The 17,719-nt window shown below is 39.3% G+C and overlaps 2 protein-coding genes across 5 annotated transcripts in view; one reads left to right on the forward strand and one right to left on the reverse strand.

The window, feature by feature from the left end:
• mtg2 (mitochondrial ribosome-associated GTPase 2) overlaps positions 1-17,719 on the forward strand; it is a 34,940-nt gene that overhangs the window by 1,980 nt on the left and 15,241 nt on the right. Inside the window, exon 2 of the mRNA XM_082146042.1 lies at positions 366-513. Within this exon, the coding sequence (XP_082002168.1) occupies positions 366-513 (148 nt within the window). The remainder of the gene's footprint in view (positions 1-365; positions 514-17,719) is intronic.
• Positions 6,078-7,551, reverse strand: LOC309481221 (uncharacterized protein). Of its 4 annotated transcripts, XM_082146061.1 has the most exons (6): positions 7,182-7,551; positions 6,964-7,031; positions 6,744-6,794; positions 6,619-6,680; positions 6,341-6,402; positions 6,078-6,209 (listed from the first exon to the last, which is right to left on the reverse strand). In XM_082146061.1, the coding sequence occupies exons 1-6, from the start codon at positions 7,274-7,276 to the stop codon at positions 6,161-6,163; spliced, it is 387 nt and encodes a 128-aa protein (XP_082002187.1). In that variant the 5' UTR covers positions 7,277-7,551; the 3' UTR covers positions 6,078-6,160. The 4 variants fall into 4 exon arrangements, 1 of the variants encoding a protein (XP_082002187.1); XR_014199948.1 differs by having other exon boundaries at positions 6,099-6,402; positions 6,619-6,675; positions 6,744-7,551; XR_014199946.1 differs by lacking the exon at positions 6,619-6,680 and having other exon boundaries at positions 6,099-6,402; positions 6,754-7,551.

Below are 17,719 nucleotides of genomic sequence, written 5' to 3' on the forward strand. Positions count from 1 at the left end.
CCCACCGGAGCCTCACTTTCGATTTCAAAATGGCGGCTGCGTGAAATCAGCGTATGAAACAGAAGACACACATTTAAAATGGTGGTGCTTGTAATTAAGTGATAGAAACAGTTGCAAATGTAGTTAAAAATAAGCCTACACACACCACACTCATCTCTGAACCAATCAAATGTGCAACACTTTACGTTTTTAATTTGACCGCAGTTGTGGGTATTTGGACAAGGCAACACACACACACACACACACACACACACACACACACACACACACACACACACACACACACACACACACACACACACACACACACACACACACACACACGCTATCACACGCTATCACACATCTCCCCTGCTCCTCCTCAGAGCCGGTATTTCGTGGACCAGCGCAGGGTGAAGGTTGTGGCGGGACGGGGGGGTGACGGAGCCTCCAGCTTCCACAGTGAGCCCTGGAAAGAGTGGGGGGGTCCAGACGGGGGGGACGGAGGAGCCGGAGGAGACGTCATCATCAGAGGTACGCCGCTAAAACACACTTTGTTTGCTGAACCCTTTGGTCTCAGGAAAAGGCCTGCTTGTTCCCAATGAAACGTAACGGGCCTCTGAAACCTTCAGCCTTCCTTTTGATCGGTAGTAAATACTGCTCCATCTGAACACCAGAGGGCGTCACACACACACACACACCAAATATCCCTCTGAACACCAGAGGGCGTCTCACACACACACACACACACACACACCAAATATCCCTCTGAACACCAGAGGGCGTCTCACACACACACACACACACACCAAATATCCCTCTGAACACCAGAGGGCGTCTCACACACACACACACACACACACACACACACACACACACACATCAAATATCCCTCTGAACACCAGAGGGCGTCTCACACACACACACACCAAATATCCCTCTGAACACCAGAGGGCGTCTCTCTCACACACACACACACACACACACACACACACACACACACACACCAAATATCCCTCTGAACACCAGAGGGCGTCTCACACACACACACCAAATATGACACACACACACCCCAAATATCCCTCTGAACACCAGAGGGCGTCTCACACACACACACACACACACACACACACCAAATATCCCTCTGAACACCAGAGGGCATCTCACACACACACACACACACACACACACACATCAAATATCCCTCCCTCTGAACACCAGAGGGCGTCTCACACACACACACACACACACACACACACACATCAAATATCCCTCTGAACACCAGAGGGCGTCTCACACACACACACACACACACCAAATATCCCTCTGAACACCAGAGGGCGTCTCACACACACACACACACACACACCAAATATCCCTCTGAACACCAGAGGGCGTCTCACACACACACACACACACACACACACACACACACACCAAATATCCCTCTGAACACCAGAGGGCGTCTCACACACACACACCAAATATAACACACACACACCCCAAATATCCCTCTGAACACCAGAGGGCATCTCACACACACACACACACACCAAATATCCCTCTGAACACCAGAGGGCGTCTCACACACACACACACACACACACACACACACACACCAAATATCCCTCTGAACACCAGAGGGCGTCTCACACACACACACACACACCAAATATCCCTCTGAACACCAGAGGGCATCTCACACACACACACACACACACACACACACACACATCAAATATCCCTCCCTCTGAACACCAGAGGGCGTCTCACACACACACACACACACACACACACACACACACACATCAAATATCCCTCTGAACACCAGAGGGCGTCTCACACACACACACACACATCAAATATCCCTCTGAACACCAGAGGGCGTCTCACACACACACACACACACACCAAATATCCCTCTGAACACCAGAGGGCGTCTCACACACACACACACACACACACACACACACACACACCAAATATCCCTCTGAACACCAGAGGGCGTCTCTCACACACACACACACACACACACACACACACACACACACACACACACACACACACACCAAATATCCCTCTGAACACCAGAGGGCGTCTCACACACACACACCAAATATAACACACACACACACCAAATATCCCTCTGAACACCAGAGGGCATCTCACACACACACCAAATATCCCTCTGAACACCAGAGGGCGTCTCACACACACACACACACACACACACACACACACACACCAAATATCCCTCTGAACACCAGAGGGCGTCTCACACACACACACCAAATATAACACACACACACCCCAAATATCCCTCTGAACACCAGAGGGCATCTCACACACACACCAAATATCCCTCTGAACACCAGAGGGCGTCTCACACACACACACACACACACACACACACACACACACACACACACACACACACACACACACACACACACACACACACACACACACACACACACACACACCAAATATCCCTCTGAACACCAGAGGGCATCTCACACACACACCAAATATCCCTCTGAACACCAGAGGGCGTCTCACACACACACACACACACACACACACACACACACACACACACACACACACACACACACACACACACACACACACACACACACACACACACACACACCAAATATCCCTCTGAACACCAGAGGGCGTCTCACACACACACACCAGTGATGCGCGGGTCAATGTATAAACAACCCGGACCCGACCGACGTTTTCAACTAACCCGCCCGCAACTCGGACCGCAAAAAAAAAGAAAGAAAATATTGTACCCGACCCGCTTTTTTTAAAAGTAGGCTAGTAAATGCATAGCAAGAAATACACATGACAAAGCCAGCACTTTGGTCATTATCTTTCATTATTTCGGCAACTTTGCTCTTTCTGTTTGTGTATTTGCGGAGCTTCCACTCCCCAGTCTTCACCTTTTCTCTTGCCGCCTCCATCTCTACCTGCAGACTGAGCTCGTGCGTCATCTTCGCGCCAGTTATTCAGCCAATAAAGTGTAGGCCTATGTATTTCATAGAAAATTGCATGTGAGCGGAGTGGAGCGGGAGCAAGCGGGCGGATCTTGGACAGAACGCAGAGCGGCATTTTTAAAAGGATGGAGCGTCGCCCTATTTCCCGCTCCAATTTCGCTCCGCGCACACCACGATTCTGAAGCATGCTCAGTCAAGCCTAACTCAGTCTACTGTTGATGACTGCAAGATGGATTCTATTTTCAGTCAAAACTCGGCTCAATAATGGAGTTCAAAAAGTAGGCTACTTCAAAAAGGAAAATAAGAAGTCATACAGGTGTAAAACTAACTATTATGTGGTAGAAGAAAACGACATCGTTTCAGTCAGTAGGCCTAAAGATTAATTTTGGAATCTAAAAAGACACATCTCTCGAAAACATGCAGTGTGATATGTGAACACGCTGGGAAGAAAGCAAAAGGTTAGCAAATTGAATACGGTAACTTAAAGTGTAGCCTAAATTAAATACAGCGTAAAATGCAAACAATTGATACAAGTCCATTTAAATTTTAATCCTGCGCGCTGCGCACAAGTTCAGTTATAAGAATGTTGTCCTAATAGTTAATTTAGCCTAGGCCTACTTTTAAAACGTTTATGTATATTTATTTTATATTTTTGTTTATATAAATTTTATTTATATTATTAGGCCCATTTATTCGTTTTATTTTACAGCAGTTTGTGTGTACAATGGATATAAGCCCATTTAAATTTTAATCGTGCGCGTTGCACAAAAGTTAACTTATCAAAATTCTGGCCTAATAGTAAATTTACTTTTAAAATTTTTATGTAGGCTATATTTTTGTTTATATAATTGTTATTCATATTATTAGGCCCATTTATTCGTTTAATTTTACAGGACTTTGTGTAGGCTATATTCCTTCTTACATAGGCCTAATTTGTCATTTGAAATAAAACATTTCTATTTGAAAAATGTTGTTGTTGCTCATTAGTTCTTTAGGAGGTAAGGCTGTGGTCTAAGCTACAGTGATATAGGCTACATGTAGATTTTTTTTCCCCTTTTTGGAGCGAGCGGGGGGCGATTTGAGTGGAGCGCGGATCAAACTGCGTTGAGCGCTGAGCGATAATGAGCGGAGCGGCCTGATGTAGCTTTGAGCGGGGGAGCGGAGGGGTGGACAGTTCCGTGAGCGATGAGCGAAGATTCTCACCGCTCCACTCCGCTTATGCTCTCTATACTACTATATAAATTACAAAGGTTTAATTGGCATCTTTATTTCAAACGACCCGACCGACCGCGACCCGAATATCATTAAAAATATTTTTGGATGACTCGTAACCGCGGGTGACCGCAGGCACCCGCTCATTTCGGATCAACCCGCGCATCACTGACACACACCAAATATAACACACACACACCCCAAATATCCCTCTGAACACCAGAGGGCGTCTCACACACACACACCAAATATCCCTCTGAACACCAGAGGGCATCACACACACACACACACACACACACACACACACACACACACACACACACACACACACACACACACACACACACACACACACACACACACACACACACACATCAAATATCCCTCCCTCTGAACACCAGAGGGCGTCTCACACACACACACCAAATATAACACACGTCTCACACACACACACACACACACACACACACATATCAAATATCCCTCCCTCTGAACACCTGGGGCCTGTTTCAGAAAGGAGGTTAAGTGAAAACTCTGAGTATGTTAACCCTGAAATGAGAGAAACTCTGAGTTTTCTGTTTCAGAATGGGAGGTATGTTAAACCTGAGAAAGCAGAGTAAGTCAAGCCTGTTTCAGAAAGAGAGGTAACTTATACTCAGAGTCAGTTACCATGGTAACTTACTCTGTGAACCTAACCTGGGGCCTGTACCATGAAGCCGGTTTAGGTGGCTAGCCAGCTATGTTTCAGCTTAGTTTCCGCCAACCCTGGGTTTTAGGTACTATGAAAGTAGCTTGGCTTTAATCGGTGTTCGTCGCCATGGTATCTTACGCTGCACAGCTAACCTGCTCCGGGGCAGGTTATGTTCTGGATTCAAGATCTCAGACTGAAGTTTGACCAATCAGCTGAGAGCAAAGAAACATATAGGTGACGTAACTTATTCCAAGTGTCTGTTGCAATGACTTCACCTTTTCTTCCAAATCCGGTGGACATCTCAGCGCAAATTGTTTGACGAGCACTTCGTAGAGAAAGAGTTTTTAGCCAGACAAAATCCCCTTGCCTTTCCTGATAGTTATTTGTATGAAAAAGACAGATTTTCCACGGAAGGAATGTCTTATCTTTGCGAACTTCTTGAGCCGCACATAAAGAATTTAACACGTCGAATTCATGCACTTACTGTACCGCAAATGGTATTGTGTTGCGTTTTTTTTTTTTTTTTTTTTTTGCAAGTGGTACATTCCTGCACAGTGGGTGACGCACAGAAGCTAGGGGAAAACACGGTTTGTCGAACCATTCGTAAGGTGGTCCTCGCTCTGCAGGAGTACATGAATAGTTTCATTAATAGTGTTCCCCGGACATTTATCGGCCATGTCCATAAAAGAGGGCTTTTATCAAATTGCCAGTAAGATATATTGATAGGGTGACATCACATGAACACTTGTTTTAAAAAAAAAAAAAAACAAATTTCACAAATGTACTATACAATATAATACATGTTAAGAATTATTTTGAATCTTTTTTATTATTATTCTGTTAATCTTATGATAGGATTCCCAAGTCATTGCAACATGTATGCAGTGTAGATGCAATCACCATACAATATTTCACTTAATAAAAGCACACTGAAACTGCAGATAGGTCTCAAACTGTTTTATTGGTTTTGTGGGATGGGAGGGAGAAAGAGCAAGAGAAAGTTGCATTAATAAATATTCATACTAAAGTGTTACTTGGTTAAATAAGTTATACTAATATATATATATATATATATATATATATATATATATATATATATATATATATATATATATATATATATATATATATATATATATATATATATATAATATAACTATATACATACTGAGATCAGTTTTATCAAGCTGTTTGATTTTGTTTGGAGCCTCCTCAGCTCACAGTCCAGCTCCTTTAGTGAACAGTCTAGTTCAAGTCTCCTTTAGTGAACAGTCTAGTTCAAGACTCCTTTTGTACAGGGCCCTGACTGAGTCTGTTTCCACCTGAAACATAATTCCACCACAAACATGATCATTACAAGTTTTCTGGAGGCTCATCAAATCACAAAAAGTTCCTTGACTTCCTACAAACACAGGACTGACTGTAATTTATGTCAAGGGTTTTAAATCCTTACACATTTCTTCTGAAGCCCATTGAGGTAGAGGCCTCAGTTTCTGGGGCAGGTTGTGAAAAATCCTTCAATAAAAGAGATGTGTAAGGGCCAGTCCCTTTTTTATGCCACACATTCAAATGTTTGCCATAATAAAAAGCCCAGTGCGTTCACATCAGCAACTGTCTGAGAACACACAGAGTGTCTTCATTTCCTCCACCCTAATAAATAAAACTGGCTAATGTAAAGCATAACTGTTGTAAAGCAGGTTATGTTTGGTGTTCTGTCTGCTGCATACAGACCTCTGTGTGGGAGACTGTGTGTATGTGTGCTGGCTTCAACAGGGACACTGTATTTCCCTCTACTGCAGAACATACAGTCAGCCAGATTTAAAACTTAAAAAAGTAGTAATGTATTGCACACGTACCCAGTGTTACTTGCTTAGAGGAGCCAGCACCAGGGTCAGATTGTACAGCACCTGTAATCCCATCCATAATCGGCCGTCCCTTATTGCCTACTCAGAGCCAACTCCTCCGCCGCAGTGTGTTCTGGTTTACTGAATTTAATTCTTTATTTCTGTTTGCTGCAAACAAGTGTTTGTGATAAAATGTTCACAAAAGTAATAAAAGGTTGTGGTAAATACTCACCACTTTGAATTATATTTTTATATTTTGTCTTTATCTGCTGCCAAGAACATTTGGAGTTGGGTTTGCATCTAAAAATCAATGAATATTAATCTTTCTTAGTACATACATGCACATTTTTTATATAATATAAAAATAGCCTATAGGCTATATTACACATAAATAGGCTACACATACATACATAATTTTACATAAATATAGAACGTATTTGTTTAACTTACACATTAACAATCAGCAATCTTTCTGCAACAGTCTTCTCTTGCTTTGACAGCAGAGACCGTATTGTTTCGAGCTTGAAATACATATTTAAATTCATCGTAATTCTGAATGATTATCTCTTGCTCCTCCGTGGAAAAATATATCGCTCTCGCTCTACTACCCGCGATTGGTTGTTCAGTGTCGACGTCACTCTTTTATGTGCACGCGCGCGTGGAGTAATCATAGCTTAAGGATCAAAGCCTGAGTTGACAGAGAAAGTTGATGAGCTGCATCATGGTACCAATAAAGCCTGATTGCATCGGTTTGGTTTTGTCAACTCAAAACTAATCCTGTAACCCCGAGTTTGTTCGGCTACCTTCATGGTACAGGCCCCTGGTCAGGAGCAGGTTTTCTTCAGTAAACCCAGAGTTTCTATCGGTCTCCTCCCCTTTTTTAAAGAGGAAGTGGTGTTTAAACACCTCATTCATTCTTTCAGTACATTTTTATTAAGGTCCCATGACATGAAATTTCCACTTTCTTAGGTTTTTTAACATTAATATGAGTTCCTCTAGCCTGTATATGGTCCCCAAGTTTCTAAAAATTTCAATCGGTGTAAATCAAGCTTTTGCTATCTTTCTCTGCCTTTGAGAAAATGGAGGCTCATACGCGCTGATCTTGAATCTCCTCCTTATGACGTCATAAGGAGGAATGTTACCTCCCCTGTCTCTGCTTTGCCCGCCCAGAGAATATTTTCCGCCCATGAGAAAATGCGCTAGGAAGTAGAACGCGCGCGCGATTTTAGTTTGTCCACGAGAGATATCATGGCTTTTGAGCGAGCGAAGCATAACAATTGCTCAATAATTGGATGTACAAATGAACACAGAAGGGTCAATACAGAGCTGGGCTTGCTGAACGTCTGAAACTAAAGTCTGGATCTAGGGTTGTGCCGATGGACGATATCATCGTCCATCGTGATGGCTGACCGACATCACGATGGTGAGCCACCATCGTGATGCCACGCCCCCACCCTGTGAGACCAGCCCAGTCTCACGGCAGTTCGTGTTCGTGTGTACACCAGTGGTTGGGAACCTGGCTCGCGAGCCACACCTGGCTCTTAGGCAAAAATCATGTGGCTCGCAAGGTCTCTCACCCTTTACCAACGAATGATAAAAAAATTAAGACGTGCGTGTTCAGTGCTGTTCGCGAGTGTCACGAGTCACCACAGCAATCAACTAACCGCTTACGTTTCTGTGGTAACCTAACAGTTACAGCTCCTGCACTGGGATTCAAGCAGCTGCTGCTTGTTTAAGGTGATGGCGAAAATCATTTTAGAACAGCAGCGAAAATGTAAAAGTAGGCTATATAAACTTTAATATATCCTTTTATTGAAACGGGTGCTTTACTGTTCAAAGAGACATTTCGAAACATCTCACCCGCTGGCCGCTGGTACTTTCACTTTTGCCGCAGAGACCCTTTATTGTCCTATAAATGTGTCATATTGTTGATAATCCGCGCAGATTTCAGTTGACGATTCTGTTTAAAGTTATTAATAATAAAACATGAATGAATGAGAAAGAAAAGAGCAGGATGTGCTTTATATTGAAAAGAAATATTAAAAGCACGATAAGTCGCGAAAGAGACCTGAATTGTACTGACAGGATGCTGTGCGCGCGCTCCGAGCGCAACACGGACAAGCATAGTCTTTGTCTTCGGTTGCGAGCCTAAACGGCCAAATAAACATATAAATATTTCAAAATGCCAAGCCGAGTATTCCCGTGGCGTAAACACAGTAGAAGTAGCTACTTTCTCTCTCTCTTCGTGATGGTCAGCGCGATTCCGTAGCACCCCCCCCCCCGACGATATCATCGTCCATCGCGATGTTTTACTGTAAACATCGTCAACTGCCAATTTAGGGGACATCGCCCAACCCTATCTGGATCACTCTCTTTGGCTCAGCTACACACCTCGGACAAGTAAGTCAACTAATGATATATAAGTGTGTTGCTTTACTGTTTATGGTTACCTAGATTTTACACGTAGAATGTGGCTGTAACATTAGCTATGCAGTTTATGTGTGTGAATATACACACACTGTAACGCGAGTGTTGTACACGTCTTTGTTATTTGGATACCCGTTTTCCTGTTTGTTATATGGCGCGCGCGATATCCGCATTTCAAGATCGCAGAGCTTGATGTAATTGTAATAAGATAAATTACAGACGTTACAGATCTCTCATGAAAAGGCAACAGTAGGTTCGCGTTAGCTACATGATAATAACTGTAAACCATCCGAATAAAGTACCGTATCCAGACATAATATTTTAAACTAACCATTCGGAAACGTCCTGCTGGAGCCGCTGAGTTGCAACTTCTTCATCCGTTGCTTCTCCATCTGGATCAGATTCTGGGTCAAACTGAAATGCTTGAAAGACTGCGTGTCTTCGTGCCATTGCAATATATCCAACATAAACAAACATGCATGGTACCGTTGCGCAAGATGGTCAAGGCCACACCCACCCTCCACCTTACGCCGCCTTTCTCCTCCTCATTAGTATTTAAAGCTACAGACACCGAAACGGCCCGTCTGAAGGAAGCTCATTCTGGGACTGGCTTGTAGTGGCTATAATTCTGCACCGAGGCTGAATTTTTGGAAAGAGATTTCAGATACAGTACTAAGGACCACTAAGGACTATATTAAAGCCTACAAAAAGTAGCATGTCATGGGACCTTTAATAAAATTTATCTTTTATTAATAAATAAAATATTGCTATTTTTACTGCAGTTTTTTTTAAAAATTTTTAATAAGATGAAGTCTATAAAACTCCTTAACTGGCAACTGAAAATACAGTAGTAGATTAGTTACATAATGTAGTTCTAAACAAATTCTACAGAATTAAACTGTGGCATTACTGAGAATAACTGAACTGTGTTCATCTGCACCAGAAGTTGATGGACCGTCCTCCTGCTGTTCTTCCACACTCTGGGGGCGCGGGGAGAGATAAGAATACCCATTTATACTTAGATTTAAACTTTGATTCTATAGGCTACTCCACATAAAAATGTGAAATAATCAGAATGTGTTGTAGATGGTGTGATGTGTAGACACATAATATTAACATTACCTCTGTAGGCCTCTCTGTGGCAGCAGAAACTCTTTATCCCCATCGTCCTGTGAAGATGAGCATTTGGTTGAGTGCACTTTATAACACTATTTGTCATAACGTCTGGTGTATTGAGTAGGCCTCTTACGACTGCCTGGGGTTCTGTTGGGACAGGAGGCTCCAAAAGACAGATATTACCATCATAATCTATTTGGACCAACAAAAATCCTAACCCAAAGTAAAATAAATGGAAATATCAAAAATAGCCTATATAAAAAATAACACATATGTAAACCTCTTACATTTTATGAAGGCCCTTGGATCTTTGGGAGTGACTGGCTCTGAAGTCCCTCCAGGAATTCCCTCAGCTGTAAATGCTGCTGCACTGCTAGACACTGGATGCTTTAGTTATTTAATATGTAAAATGTTTGTAAAGTCAGGTAGCCTACACCCATGTACACTCAAGCCTTACCTGATTGAATTATGTTTTTATATTTAATTTTCAGCTGCTGCCATGTTATTTTAATACCTGCAGGATTGCATCTACATAAACGTTAAAATTAGGTTGAATAACATACTGTTCTTCCAGTTTCACCTCTGATATTATAACAGTTGGGTAAGTTACTTGTATTACTAACTACAAATGACATCTTCAACAGTGTAATTAGATTCATGTAATAATGACAATCTTTAGAAAGTATTGGTCTACTTATTACTAAATCCCATATCAACCTCAACCATTTGAACTACAACAAACGGCTGGTTGGGACTACACTACATTCCTCTCGGGTTAGTGACATCACTAACCCTAGAATTTACATAAACCCCGCCCCCGGGAACATGCAGTCCATGTTGAGAAGAGGAAAAGTTGTTGTATAAGAGTACATTTGTGAGTCAGCTCAAACTTTAGCATCCATCTTTTCACATGCAATAGAAAGTCACTCTGTGTGCATCTCACAACAGTTCCTATATGAGCAATTTATAGATTTATCATGACAGAATATCCTAATTGAAGATAGTTAACTCCACATCAGCGACATAAATTCATCAACTAACCATTCAGAGACGTCCTGTTGCATTCTACATGTTGTCACTTCTTCTTGAGTCTCTCCATCCTTATCTGACTCCGTTTAACATTAAAGGCAGAACAGTTTCTGTCATTTTAGTGTGTCTGCGTGAGGTAATAGCAGCTGCTAACAGACACACACCCCGCCCTCTGCAGCAGCTCATTTGCATTTAAAGGGCCAGACACAAAACGGTGCGTTTTTGCAAACCCTCAAAAAGTGACAACTTTAACTTGCTATACAAAAATATCTGTTTAATTAAATTACAGTATTAATGTTCTAATACTGTAAAAATACAGTAATAATGTTCGTACTGGTGAGAAATATGAAGAGCTCTTTTTGTCTGGCGCTGTTGCCATGGTGACTCATAATATCTGTGCTCCATTGATAATGGCTTTTTATAGTTGTGGTGCACGCGCTTAACTCAGAGTCAGTCAACTCAGAGTTGATTGAACTAACTCATTTCAGCTGTTCTGTAACCGAAAACTCAGAGTTTCCCATCTCAGGGTAAGTCAACTCAGAGTTCAAGTTTTAACTCAGAGTTGGTTGAACCTCCTTTCTGAAACAGGTCCCAGAGGGTGTCTCTCACACACACACACACACACACACACACACACACACACACACACACACATCAAATATCCCTCCCTCTGAACACCAGAGGGCGTCTCACACACACACACACACACACACACACACACACACACACACACACACACACACACACACACACACACACACATACACGTCTATATTACTAACAGGGGACTATCGCTCTACACTGGCCAAGAGGGGACTAGTGTTTCTGGTCATTTTGAAGGAACAAAAATGACATACAAAATTTTCTTTTAAGCTCTTTTTTCATAATATAACTTCAAATATGCATTTTTTTATTTAAAAAAAAAACATGCCAAGTGGGGACCTGAAACTCTGAACGATCTCTATCTATACTAGTGGGGACTTGATAGCCTGCAATGGAGCTGTGTGTGTGTGAACAGTGAAGTGAACTGGCAGTGAAGTCTGCCTTCATTATGTAACTCTCTCTCTCTCTCTCTCTCTCTCTCTCTCTCTATATATATATATATATATATATATATAACCTATCAGTTATCAAAACATTTTAAATACGATTTGTTTTAGGAAAGACCATTTAAATCTACAACGGGGTAAAAAATACAGACGGCCCAACGGCAACAGTTCAAAAGCAGAGGCGAGAATATCCTTTTTCTTTTTTTTCTTATATTATTTTTATATTATTATATGATATATTATCTTATATTATTTATAAAATATTATTTTTCTTATTTAACGCTCTCTCTTCATAGATACTTTCTATGCTTGGTTATGCAGTCCCTAACAATTTACTTGTTACTACTTTTCTTAATAATTTCTTCTGTACCTCAGTAGCAGTTCCATACCAACAAATAATACAGAATATCATAACACTTTCAATGAAAGCACTATAAAACATCAGAAGCTTTATGTTGTGGACATTACAGCAAAGTTATTGCTTTAAGAAATTCATTCTCTGTTGTGGCCTATTAATTAAAACATAATTTCTACTCTAATAAAATCAGTAGACATGTCCTTATTTTTCTGTTTCCTTTGTTTCTAGGATGTTGATGTACAGAGATATTCAGTGTTTGAAATATTGCTCAATTTAAATGCAACCAAACATATGTCGTTCGTTACCATCAAACAGTGGACCTTTCTTTAAGATCTAATTCAAAACTTTTGAGTTGACTTGCTGCATCTGGTCATTTTGAAGAAACAAAAATGAAATCATTTTTTTTCATAATATAACTTTAAAAATAAAATAAAATAAAATAAAAAATAAACATGCCAAGATTGAATCTCAACTCTGAACGATCTCTACCTATACAACAGTGGACTCACAATAGCCTGCAATGGAACTGTGTGTGTGTGTGTGTGTGAATAGTTAAGTATGTCTTTATTTTGTAACTATAAGTTATATATATTTATATATAGGCCTTCATAGATACTTTCTATGCTTGGTTATGCAGTCCCTAACAATTTACTTGCCATTGTTATGTGCCATTGCACTCACACATACATGTCTATATTACTAACAGACCAATGTCGCTCTACACTGGCCAAGTGAGGACTCAATGAACGATGTCTATCTATACAAGAGAGGACTTGAACAGTGTGTGTGTGTGTGTGAACAGTGAAGTGAACTGGCAGTGAAGTCTGTCTTCATTATGTATATATAGTATATTATATAGTATATTATATATTATGCCTTTTATCAGTCATAATATTTGTTTATTTTATTTAACACTTATTTTCTCTCTTCATAGATACTTTCTATGTTTGGTTATGCAGTCCAAGGTAACGATTTCAGGTCACTATAGTGACCTATATTTAGTATAGCGTAAAGCATACTTTATACAGTGAATAATGATTTTATTAATCAAAATGAACTTCGCGTCCCCAGTTGGATGGTAAAGAACGATACGTGTTTGGCTGCTTTGTATATTTCTTGCCATCACAAACACACTGTAAAGATTTTGGAGGTCAATCTCAAAATGTTATGTCGAAAAACTAAAGTGCAATAAATAATACACGCTTTAGGGTCTGTTTACACGACATCATTTTCAACTGAAAACGTTTTGGCCGTTCATTTCAACGAAAATGCCATTTTGGGGGCCTGACAATGAAAGCTTTTGAAAACGAGTTTTTGTGAGCTCATCTAAAGTGAGGACTAGTTATGCCTTGTAAAGCATTTATAAAGGAGATTTAAAGGCTGTTAATATTTCTATGTTCTCTATCGTGTTGTGTTTGTTTCCTTTTTCTGTTTAGAAGATAACTGAGTCTTTAAATCTCCTTTATAAATTATTTACAAAGCATAACTAGTCCTCACTTTAGATGAGCTCGCAAAATAGTGAACTGACCACTACTAAATGCTTTATAACTGCCTGAATCTACTACATTTACTCACACTTTCTAAGTGATCTTATTAATCACTGTAAACACCTAAATAACTGATTTGTAAATAATGCTATACTTCATTTAGAAATGATAAATTGATTTAATAAAGTATGAAAATGCAATTATTAAACACATTATAGATATGCTTCTAACTCAATAATACAGCGTTTAAAGGTGTATTTATAAACTGCTTACTAATGTCTGCTTTATGAATTATGATTTATCTGTTTACCAATGCTTAACTAATGATTAATAGGATGCAGTTTTTATAAAGGGTTACCATATATATTATATTATATTTCTCAAAATATAACTTCAAATTTGCATTTTTTTTATTAAAAAAAAAGCATGCCAAGAGGGGATCTGCAACTAAATGTTATAATTATAATGTAATTATTATTATATTAAGATATTAATAATGCGACTGATAGTATTGGCTGCCTATTAATTAAAACATAATTTCTACTCTTAAAAAAAATCAATAGACATGTCCTTATTTTTCTGTTTCCTTTGTTTCTAGGATGTTGATGTACAGAGAAAGTCAGTGTTTGAAATATTGCTCAATTTAAATGCAACCAAACATATGTCGTTCGTTACCATCCAACAGTGGACCTTTCTTTAAGATCTAATTCAAAACTTTTGAGTTGACTTGCTGCATCTGGTCATTTTGAAGAAACAAAAATTAAATCATTTTTTTCATAATATAACTTTAAAAAAATCTAAATTAAAAAAATTAAAAAAATTAAACATGCCAAGATTGAATCTCAACTCTGAACGATCTCTACCTATACAACAGTGGACTCACAATAGCCTGCAATGGAACTGTGTGTGTGTGTGTGTGTGTGTGAACAGTTAAGTATGTCTTTATTTTGTAACTATAAGTTATATATATTTATATATAGGCCTTCATAGATACTTTCTATGCTTGGTTATGCAGTCCCTAACAATTTACTTGCCATTGTTATGTGCCATTGCACTCACACTCTGTCTAGACTAGACAGGAGGCGCGGAAGTGGGCTTGGGGGGTGATGACGTGAGAGGACTCATGAACGAGGTCTGAACGGTATACAGAGAGAGGGACGTGGAGACAGGTGGGTGAGGATGGTGTGTGTGGAACGAGTGAGGAGGGGTGATCTGGCCTAGTTGAATGTCTGTCTATCTATTGTCTTTCATTATGTATATTATCTACTTATATTATATAGTATATTATATATTATGCCTTTTATCACTCATTTTGAAAACGATGCCTTTACCATCTGCATGTAAACAACATAAAAGTGAATTTGTGAAATTGTTACGTCATTCCAACCCGGTCACACTAAATGCGTCTCTATAGCACACATTGTGTTTATTGTGCAATTTATACGTGCATATGATAGGCATGGGTGGGTTTAGGGTAGGTTTAGTAGTGGTGTGTAATATGTAATATGTATTATATGTTTGGTTAGGATTAGTTTTGTAGGATGTGTGTGTATTACACTCAATAAAGTGCGTATTATATGCATGTAAAAAAATATATTTTCGCGTAAAAATTGCACGATAAACACAATGCGTGCCATAGAGATGCATTTTCATGACATCAGGCAGGTCATGCACAAGTATATAACATGGTCACATGCGTACTTATCATCACGTGTTCACATGTTCATGAGTATTTGAGGTTTTTTTTTTTTTTTTTTTTTTTTTTGACAAAGTAAGAAAGGTTTGGGGTGTGCTTTTAGATGGGCCTTTAAAATTTGACAAACAAATATCTTCAGTAACTGGATCTAGTTTCTATCAACTCCGTCTTTTGTCTAAAATTAAACACTTCCTAACTGACAAAACACTAGAGATGGCTGTTCATGCTTTTATTACTTCCCATTTAGACTACAGCAACTCATTGTATTGCGGTATTTCCAAGTCACAAATCGCTCGCCTTCAACTGGTCCAAAATGCTGCAGCAAGATTTATTCACAAAAGTAGTAAATATAATCACATGATGATGATGATACATTTTATTTATATTGCGCTTTTCTGCTTTACATATAGCCTCACATTCAAGCTGGGGGCAAGCTGGGGCCAGTTGTACTGTTAGAGGGGCCAGTTTAGACCTTATTGTTGTCATATCATTTTCTGCACTGCACTATAGGCATTAACAGGCAAAATACCATGATTACCAATCATTCAACAATGTATTTGCATTGCCATTATATTTTTTAAATTTGCATTACATATTCAGAATCAGTCACATTAACTGCATTCTACGATTTTTGTGTTTTTTTTGCAAAAAGATCAGCAAATTCATCTAGATTTAAGGCCTTTGCCCTCCTTGACTCAATACTTAGAACACCTAAATTGCTTAATCTGTCATCTGACATTGTGGACCTGAGATAGGTTTTCACCAGCTTTAGTGCATACAATATAATATACAATTAAATTATGCTTATTTTAAATGTATTGTGCAGGCTAGGTGTAAAAAATATAGGAAAAACCATGATAATATGAAACGCTTCAAAACAGAGCGCACAAAGCGCGTATGCGCATCGCGGGTGCAGAATGATGTGCTCAAAGCAACATGGAGTCACAGTGTTCAGCGCTGCACAAGTGCGCATTTAAAAGTTCACGGCACAAAGCGAAGAAATTTCGAGCGCACAAATCCTAGTGTAGCCTATATCTGTCCAACAGTTTATTGATCATTTGTTTCTTCACATAGTGAAGTTTTAAATTCCAGTTATTGTGCGTTTGATGCCGATTCATAGTCCTTGTGGTGTGAACAGGCACACGGTAGCGAGTCGTTTTAAAACAGCAACAAACATAAAATACAAATACACAAAATAAAGTCATTTTATGCAAATCCACAGCCTTTTATCTACAGATCAAGCATTATAATGTGTATATATCATATTGGAGAGAGTTTTACCGTGCATATATATAACATAATATAAATTAACATTACAAAAGTTAATGATAGTACATTTCAAATACCTAAAAATTGACAATTAAGTGATTTTGTTCGAGTCAAAAATATTACTTAACATTAATGAACCAACGGTACACATTTTTTACTTTAGCAATCTTATGGGTTGTGGTCTCTCAGACATTGGCAGTAATAAAAATACAATAAAAACATAGTTTCCCTTTGGACTTAAATTACATATCTTTGTGGTATACGGTAGAAATATTGCACATTTCAGTCTAGCTTAGGTTTTTAAAATAAATAACACAGTCTTGGAAATAATATGTAAGCATGTGCAAATAAGCCTGTATAGTAAATAAAAAAAAAGTTCTGTTGGTCTTTGTGTTTAAGTGAGAAATTAATTCATTTAAATTGAAAGATCTCAATGTTTATAAGATCTTTCAATTATGTTTAACAGTTTTGAGCGTATAAAAGAGTGTATAAAAATGGGCTCTGAGTTTTGGCAGTGGTTGTGTCTAAGTGAAATATGTAGTTTGGAAGATGTAGTC

The sequence above is a fragment of the Leuciscus leuciscus genome (assembly GCF_965113295.1).
Source record: "Leuciscus leuciscus genome assembly, chromosome: 18".
Classification (NCBI taxonomy): domain Eukaryota; kingdom Metazoa; phylum Chordata; class Actinopteri; order Cypriniformes; family Leuciscidae; genus Leuciscus; species Leuciscus leuciscus.